This window comes from Bidens hawaiensis, unplaced genomic scaffold (assembly GCF_021521415.1).
Source record: "Bidens hawaiensis isolate Kalapana, Puna unplaced genomic scaffold, B.hawaiensis_p1.1 tig00027599_1, whole genome shotgun sequence".
In the NCBI taxonomy this organism is placed as follows: domain Eukaryota; kingdom Viridiplantae; phylum Streptophyta; class Magnoliopsida; order Asterales; family Asteraceae; genus Bidens; species Bidens hawaiensis.
The window spans coordinates 259,515-268,962 of record NW_027494479.1 but is presented as its reverse complement, the minus strand read 5'-3'; the positions used below and the strand labels follow the sequence as shown (position 1 = coordinate 268,962).

Sequence of the window (9,448 nt, the reverse complement as noted above, 5' to 3'; positions counted from 1 at the left end):
TAAAAGATGGTAGCATGAATAACCTAGAAATACAACGGGTGAACGGAAAAGAGGTTAACTTAATCTATGTTTATTGGGTAAGTAGTTCATGCTGGTTCTAAGTGAATTAGCTCAAAATGATTTACCCAAAGAACTAATTTTCAATACTTTAATGAGGCCTAATGGACACAATACGAGGACTTTTGGTGTAGAACCACCACCTTGTGATAATTTGGGTGTTAGCTCATCTTCAACAAATATAACAATTTTTAGATAAAATAAAAATGATGGTTCAATCACAAAGAGGGAATAGTTATAGACTAGAGTAAAAGTGCCACTACTTGCTCTCTACCCTCTTACTCTAGTCTAATCGCACGTCTAATTATGATTGAACCATTATTTTTATTTCATTTAAGCGTGATATATTTGTTGAAGACGAGGTGACACCAAAAATGTCATAAGGAGGCGGTCACACAGTAAAAGTGCTCGTATTTGTCCACCATTATTGAAAAATTATTCTTTGAATTAGCATGTTTTCGAGTTATTCACCTCTTATTTAATCCAGGAATGAAAGCAATTCCCTAGATTTATCAATGAAATATCAAAACAACTATAATAGAGCTACGGTTGGCATTAAATACTTAATTATCAAAACATATCAAACCAATAACGTGACAAATTGGATGAGATTATTGTCGAATGGTGGTTGATTTGTTTTCATGAAATAACTAGGTAAATGTTGTTGACCTTTAGAGTAATTTTTTATCGGTTAATTAAGTTTTAAATGCATCATAAGAAAAGGGTGTGGCGTACCTTATGTTACCAATATTACATAAAAGTAGAATAAATTAGAATTTGTATACCTTGATGTAGCCAAAGTTTTCCAGATGCCCGGTGGGCTTGGCGTGACGGACTGTAGGTCACGATGGGTTGTGAGTATGTGGCTGTGGCTCTCCGTGGCAATCAGCAGAATATGGAGAGATATCGGACAAGCAGCGTGGTTATATAGTCAGCTTGGAGATGTAGATGTAGGAAATTGATGCCAAAGAAATTTTGTTACTCTTAAATTCTACAGTTTAAAATCAATCCCTTTACTTAATTGGATTGATTGTGTTTTTATTAGAAATTAAGTTACAATCACTAACCTGATAAGGTGTTTTAATTAAAATTATTTTGTTCTCAGTTAACCATATATTTAACTTCATAGTTTGTTTATTTGTAGATCGTTCATTTTCTTATTTTCAGATTTGTTTAATCTCCACTTCTTATTATTGATAATGTTACATATCTTTAAATCTTCAAAATTAACGAAGGCAACATATGCAGATGAGTTCACCTAGAAGTAAGAGGATGCACTGACGGAACAAGAACTTTTCAATCGGAGGGTCATAATATAATGTTAACCGGACAATCATTAACCGATGAACGCATGACCTGATCACCTAAAGTTTCGTTTATAACAACCTGGCGCATTATTAACCCTTCTATTATTATTAAAATTATTAATGTTTTATGAATTTTATTTAAACCTTTATGTTCGCTTAAATTTCTTTTAAGATATCTTCTGTAGAAGGATATCTCTTATTCTCTTGACATAAATAAAAAAAATATGCTTGGTTATATAAATGATTAGAAAACAATAGCACGAACTTTAATAAGAAAATAACAATAACTAAATGTATTACACCTTCCATAAAAATACTTAACTGACAGAAAATAACATAATATAAATAATTTATAGCATATAAAAACCAATCAATAATAAAGATATATTTGAATTATGTGTCTATAGTGTTGTCAGCCAAACTTTTGTGGGTACCTATCCATACTTAACCAATTTCTCTTTCTATCTTTTACCAATTTACCCTTATTTACATTTCATCTTCTTCCTTGCTCACACGCCATACAGAGGAGTAGGACGAGCTCCATGGCCAGAAAAACACCATCTATCTTACACTTAAACACACTATACAGGGTAATTTGAAGGGTCAAACTCCAACAGAGGTTACGTGTGAAGCATCAATGTTGACAAATATTCAGTCGCAGGAGGGTCAACGGACCCCCCGGACCCTCCCATAGTTCCGTCACTGAGAGGATGTGCCATCTCAAAGACAAAATTATAACTACAACTATATCTATATAATGATTTGAGATAAAAGTAAAAACATTTGAAACTTCTTGGAGTAGTTAGCGTATGCTATGCAATCATGTCAAAGACAATGTTTCACAACTAACAACTAATTAACACAAAAGAGATGAAAAGAGACCGAGTTCTGAAATGAAACTTTAGCCTACAAAAGAGTTTACGGGAAAGACGACACCTAAGCTAGGTGATTGGAGACCCCTCGTGTATTAAACAATATGTATATAATATGCGTAACACTTTGCAAGAAACGCATGCTAGATAATAAAACATTTGCACAAAAATGTGTGAATAGTGTAATTTATACCGGTTATACATGCATGTTTTCAACATTATTTCTTAATCAAATGTTCGTTACATATACGTAAATAGTCAACCTGCGTATAGTTTTATGTTTAATATAAATTTTACATATAATACATATGAAAACATAAAAAGGTTATCGCATATTAAGAGTTCTCAAGGTTTTTATAGCCCAAGTAAGTTTTCAAAATATTTATTCTCTATATATATTTACTCTGAGACAAGTGATTTACCTTCCTCATGTTGGTTATAAGACCAGTTTGTGAGGAAAACCCAAGCGCACACCATTTATATATATGGAAGCCCAACTCGCAAACGCTAGGGCCTCCATTTCTCTATCATGTATTTGGATTATTTTTTTGCTTTTATTTTAATACTAGGTTATTAACCCGTGTACGACACAGGTGGAAATATAAAAATCGTCAACTAAAGACATACTTAAGATGATACAAGTTTGTTTCATATGTTTACTGGAGAATTATTTGATATAATTGCAATTCTTATTCGTAAACAAAATACTTAAAAACATAAACTTACTAAAAAAGAAGATTCATAGTTCATTGTTTGGAAACATAAATTAAAACTTTAAAAATTACAAATTCATAAACTGCTAAATATTTCTTTATAAACCATATTTGTTGTCTTGTTTGTAACTTTACACTGCTTATCCAAAATAAGCATTTTTAATACAATCTTTACTCTTTACTCTTAATAAAGCAGCATATAGTTGACTATAAGTAAAAGCGGGTCTCTCATATATATTCCAATCCTTGCTAGAGATCTGCTTTGAGTTATTACAATTATATCGCGCTTATTTGTTGTGTCACCAATATCACCAACGATTAACGCTGCAACTTAGAAGCCTTGGCAGGTTGTAAGTCCTATCATCTTTTGCCTTGTTCCAATAATGCACAACTTTAAATCCATACCGGGATCGTTTTTTAAAACAATCACTTACCATCCGGTATAATTGAACCAAAGGATTTTGATAATTCAATATTGTCTTCAAGTAATTCATTATTTCTTTATCTAACATTTCCGAACTTGATTCAAAGTTGTTGCGTAAGAAAATGGTCATGTGTTAAAAATAATTTAATTAAATTACTCATAATTTAGATTGTTCATAAAAAATATTAAAAATAATAAATGATGTTTTAAAGATCCATCTTGATTCATAACAATTATGATATATATTACGTAAATTCAGTTATTTCATATAATAATCTTTATTTTTGAGTTTTTGATATATTTATGCACTATTATTTCAAAGTGGCAAACCCAGTTTGGTGTGATTTATTTTAAAAATAAAACATTCGTACCGACATTTTGTGTGTATAAAAATGATATTTAGAAAAAAAATGTTGTCACGGATTCAATTACTTCTCCTCTATTGATTGAAACACATCAATAGTTGAAGCCCTATCATTCTCTTATTAAATTGAAGCCCACATCACATCGGTTCTAATTCTCTCATCGATAATGAACCAATTCCATCTGTTATCATACTCTAATTTTAATCTTGAAATTAGAACAGGGCATGGCAATTTCTGTATATAAAAGACACTCAAGGTTAGTATACAACCATTTGATTGGTTTTCGGTGAGAAAGGATTTGCGAAGTATTATATGCATTTGATTGGTTGTGGTGTCTTGCTCTTACTATTCAATCATAGTATAGGAAAAATTAAATATTGAATCATTGATTTAATTATTAGGTTTGCTTGTCCAAAGGGCTCGGTGCATCGATCGGAAGTGTGATTGTTGGGGCAGAGCTTCATTGCAAGGGTATGTTCTTGTAGTACTTGAAACATTTGTTTTGGACATTTGGTTGGTTTTTTGATTTGAAGTTATAAATTTCAAACTTCATAGGCAAGGATTCTGAGGATAACTTTAGGGGATGGAATGAGGCAGGTTGGCATCTTATGTGCTGCTGGTCTTGTGGCTTTACAAGAAAATGTTGAAAAGCTAATGCCAAGATTTTTTCCAGTAACAAAATTTTACAAATTATTTGATGGTGTTTATATCTCAATCGGAAAAATGCTTAATCTTTAAGCATGAATCTTGACTTGCAGAAGGGTTAAATAAAATCAAGGGTCTGAGAGCGGATGTAGCTTCCGTGGAAACAAATATTGTAAGAAACACAAGATATAAAATTTTATTTTTTCTAAAGGTATTACTTTATGATCACATAAAAATAATGTTGGTTTTGACTTTTGAGCAGGTCTATTTTGAGGTATTAAAGGGGTCACAGATCACAGCACTGAAGTTAGGCAAAATTATGAAGGAGCATGGTATACTGTTGATGCCAGATAGCTCGTCCAGGTGTGAATCGATCTGTTAATTATTAAAAGTCATGAACTTGTTGCATTGGATTAACTTATTTTGACAATATGGTACAGGTTTAGGATTGTGATTCACCACCAAGTGTTTGCAAGTGATGTGGAGTACACTATATGATTATAGGCCTAACCTATTTTATGTAGTAAGTTTGAAAAAAACTGCAGTTAACATGCTTTTTTATAGAAAAAGAAGAAACGTAATCCGATGTAGAGGTGCACAAATCGGTTAACCGGTTAATTTGGAAACCGTTTTTTTTGGCGGGAAATAACTGGTTAGACCGGTTTTTCGGGTAGGGTAGTAACCGGTTTTGACCGGTTAGACCGGACCGGTTAATAACCGATTTTTAATAAATTAATAATTAAAAAAATCGGTTAACCGGTTATAAACCGGTTTTTGAAATCAATAATACAAACCGGTTACTAACCGAGGTTAGGATCGGTTAGTAACTGGTTAGGATTGGACCGGTTAGTCGCCTGGGTTTAGACCGGTTAACCGGTTTCTGTGTGCACCTATAATTCGATGTGTCTATTTTGGTGAAGAAAATGTATACACGGATGGACACTTTAAGCCTGAACATTTTCTTTATTTAGATTTTATATTTTACACAAAATAAAATTATTATTTCACATTAACTAATCTCTCGAAAAAAATAAATATTTTCATATATATTTATTTGTATAGTCAATGTTATTTCAACTACTATTTCAAATGGTTTATTTTGGTTTATCCAAAACCCATTAAATAGTATAATCGTTGCTCGACTCGAATTAGTATGGGTCGTGTTGGGTTTGTTAGATTCGGGTTCGGGTTTGTTAGCTTTGGGTCTAGGTTTTCATGACTACGGGTACTTTCGGGTTTAGAACCTTAGGTTCTTTCGGGTATTCAAATGAGCACACAATAAATATAAAGAAATGAACCTTAGGTTCTTGATTAGATGAATCTGTTATATGAAACTCCACATAAAGAAATCCCAATCCTGAGAATCCCGATCCCGAAGTTTGAAAATATTTGGTAAACGTACCGAATTTGGTCGATCCGGTACTTTCGGTATCCAGTACCAAATGGTCATCCCTATAACCACTATACCACATGCGCTATTTTATTGTTTTTATATTTTTTCTGTTCTTTTTGCATATATAAAATATTTCTTTAGTTCCACATGTGCCTTTTTTGAGATTTTTAATGTGATATACAAATTATTTTTGGTTTTAAACTATTGCCTAGATTAACAGAAGTAAAACTAGATGGGCAGTTGTAGCTATTTTCATATATCAAGTGTATTGCTATTTTCTTATTCTTTAATTGATTTGTTTACTGCAGACTATGGATCCAGTAGCTGAATCACAGGTATTATCTTTTCAAATATATTTTTATTAATCATCATCATTTGTTCTTTCTGATGTTCTCATTTCTATGCATGTGTATGCAGAGTGGCAACCTTGTGCTCTTCTTATTATGGCATATAGTTCACTCAATAATCAGTGTTGTATACATTATCCGGGAAATCTTTAACACAATTGAAAGCTACCTTACAACAAACGGATATTTGAATGCGTACACGGATCTAAATTTGGACCGGGTCAAATATTTTGGAATTGTTGTGGACAGTGACGAAGCCCGTGACACATCAAAAGTGGTTGAACTTTTAGAATGGCTTTCATCTGTAGGCGTGAAAAGGATACCGAGAAGGTAAGGAGATGCTGATATTTGGGCATAGTTTTTTATTGGTTAATTTTGGTTGTTACCTTTTTTTACATGTATTGATGCATAGTTTATTGGCTAACCATATTTTCTTTTACAAATGTAGGAGTGTTGAAGAAGTCAAAGGAAATCTTCATGGACAAATTTGGCTCTACAGAGATTACTAATGTATTGTGTTTTATGATATTTTTGGTTATATTATGCGCACACGATAATTGTGAGATATGCGGTAGTCAATTTACTAATTTGTCTATTTTTTACTTTTATGAACATGGTTATTCATGCAGGAGAATTTAGCATCCGATCCACTTGTCGATGAAAAACGGATGGAAATTGAATTTGTTTCTCTCTCTGATGGAAAAGAAGCAGTTGCTAAAGCAGCTAACCTACTTTTTAAATAGTATTATGCGGACGCAGATTCTGAAAAACCGTTCTTTACTGAAACACACTTGACCGAGGCACTAAAGACCCTTGGTTTGTTTTTTCTTTAGGGTTTTCTTTCCTTAAAATTATGTTTGTGCATATGGTAAATTAATCTATGATGCTTTTAGGTGCCGTAGAGCCAGATCCCTATCTTTTATTTAATTTATGGGCAGGTGAGGTGCCACCTTGGATTTCCATGTTCACCATTTCATATTAGTATATTTGAAGTTTTGCCATCCATGTTTTCCTTTGGTAGAAATTGGCTGGAAATAAATAAATAATATAGTTTCAAATAAAGTTATCAAGTCATTTGATCTTCCTATCAGATTTGAAAGACTTCAAAAGTCAAGTAGAACATAATCGACTTCTCTAATCTTTAACTTAATGTGTTACTTTCCAAGTTAAACACTTTCATATCAGGATTGTTACAAAAGTTCCATAAACAGGCGTACGATTATGTATCACATTTGAAGTTAAGAACGGGCCCGTACGTCATATACTCTTCCTCTCTGTTGGCTCTTTAACCTTAATGGTCAAAACTTTAATGGTCAAAAGTCAAATATTTTATTTTCAAGAATTTTAATTTATAGGCAAAATCTGATAGATTGTTGTTGCAACATCCACAGTGATCTTTGTAATATAATATTATAAAATTTAATATGGTTAACAAATTGTTACGTGTTGGAACTTTGACTTTTTAAGCCAAATATATTAAATTTCTAATTTTAAAATGCTTTCCTTAAAAATTCCAAACCCATAATGATCTTTGTAATTTTTTTTTCATAAAACTTAGAATGGTATACAATTGACGATTTTTATTCGTTGATTTGAAAAATCAAACTACATCTTTTTGAACAGAGGTTGATCATAAACACACAATAATGCCGAGAAACTATTACATTCCAGCAAACGGCGTTTGTCAAACCAAGCTTTCAAAAGTTAACGACATAATCTTCCTAGTGTCTATCCTGAAATTCAGACCATTGATGGCAAAAACAAATATGACATTTTGGAACCCTCTTGTCAGGATGATAGTCTAAGTAATATTAAACTTGAAAAGTCAAAGTTGCTTGCTAGCTTCAGGAAATTGGTGAGACTGAACGACCTTTTCCTGTTCGGACCAGAATGGTTGGGCGGGCCTAACCTTTTTGGGCCCCGGTTATGGTTGGTGGCCTGAGTTTCTCAACAGGCAGGAAGCGTCCAGTGTACTGTAAATCTTCTTATTTTAATTATGTTAATCTGAATTGTGTTTTATTGATAACTGGTCAACCAGGTATAAAACAAGCAGACCAAACAGTTTAAAGGTCGTAGAAACTATATTCAAGCATGTAAAATAATAATATTAATATCATACATTTTTCTTTAAATTTTAAATTATGTCAATCTTGATGTGTATTTTATTGATAATAGTTCAAACAACATGTTGAAATTATATTTAAGCATTAGAAAATTTAAAATTTTGGCGTAAACTATTGGCACATTTAACTATCGCAAATGCCGGTAACGAAACGAGCAACTACTAACTGAATCACAATTGTGTCCCCGCCACAACGCGCGGGCACTCTTACCAGTATATCATATATATGTATATGTTATACGCTATAATGAATTGTAAAAAGTTGTATTATTAAAAAAATATAATTCTATATGAATTATAAGGTATTTATAAGAGTAAAATTACCAGTTCAATCATATTTATAACTTAAATCATGAACCATAAAAATACATTAAGAAAAACATGCAAAAATTTGTTTAATCCATATGTTACATGCCCAAAACTTTGTAACATTAAATAAAACATTTAAAAATATATGCTTTAATAGGTTATAGGTTAGTGACCTGTTTACTACACGTGAGAAAATTATATAAAAAAATGTCAATTATAAATATAGTTAATATATTGAAATATATTCTAAATTTTGTATTTATATGAACGAATAATTTATATAAATGTTATGTTTTTGAAATGTATCCAAAAATGGAATGCGTAGAAAGTGATGCCTAATAATTATAATATTATGAAACTATTTTATTTACTGAACTACTCACTAAACTTTATTTGAGAATGTTCAATTAAGAATGAAAACATTGTTATGATCTTTAAACTCTTTCTGTTGAGTTAAGTGCTGTCACACCCCGACTTAGGGTCTAGGCGTGTGACCAACAGTTGGTACCTGCTTTGAAAATATATCAGAGTTGCGGGTTTGTTTTTAACGGAAGTCTTTTAATATAAAATATTCACTTATAAAATGTCGGGTTAAAAAACCCGTTCAATGTTTATAAAGCTTGTTTGAGTAACTATTTTCTTTTCAGCGGAAGTCTTTGAATAAAATATTAATATATTGAAAACTCGGTTTAAATACCCGTTTGATATTTCAATACCTTTATTTAGAAAATATAGTTCTTTATAATATTTTTAATGTAAAATATATGATCCATCATATATGATCTAATGACTAATTTTCCAATCTTCTATCCTGTCTTGCTTGTCTGTTCTAACCTTTCTATTCTCCTGTAAAATGGTTAGAAAATACGTCAGCACACAGTTGGTGAATGACGC

The 9,448-nt window shown here is 31.7% G+C and overlaps 1 protein-coding gene and 1 pseudogene across 2 annotated transcripts; both read left to right on the top strand.

Moving 5' to 3' along the window:
* Positions 1 to 904: 904 nt before the first annotated feature.
* Positions 905 to 4,918, top strand: LOC143575739 (low-specificity L-threonine aldolase 1-like). The gene is made up of 7 exons (XM_077060034.1): positions 905 to 979; positions 4,140 to 4,209; positions 4,294 to 4,335; positions 4,390 to 4,410; positions 4,497 to 4,555; positions 4,646 to 4,746; positions 4,824 to 4,918. Exons 1-7 carry the CDS (start codon positions 905 to 907, stop codon positions 4,879 to 4,881), a joined length of 426 nt encoding a protein of 141 aa, XP_076916149.1. The 3' UTR covers positions 4,882 to 4,918.
* Positions 4,919 to 5,244: 326 nt separating this feature from the next.
* On the top strand, positions 5,245 to 8,821 carry LOC143575738 (uncharacterized; annotated as a pseudogene). The gene is made up of 5 exons (XR_013142821.1): positions 5,245 to 6,446; positions 6,554 to 6,633; positions 6,756 to 6,939; positions 7,017 to 7,086; positions 8,712 to 8,821. The product of XR_013142821.1 is annotated as an uncharacterized LOC143575738 (transcript).
* The last annotated feature ends 627 nt before the right edge of the window (positions 8,822 to 9,448 follow it).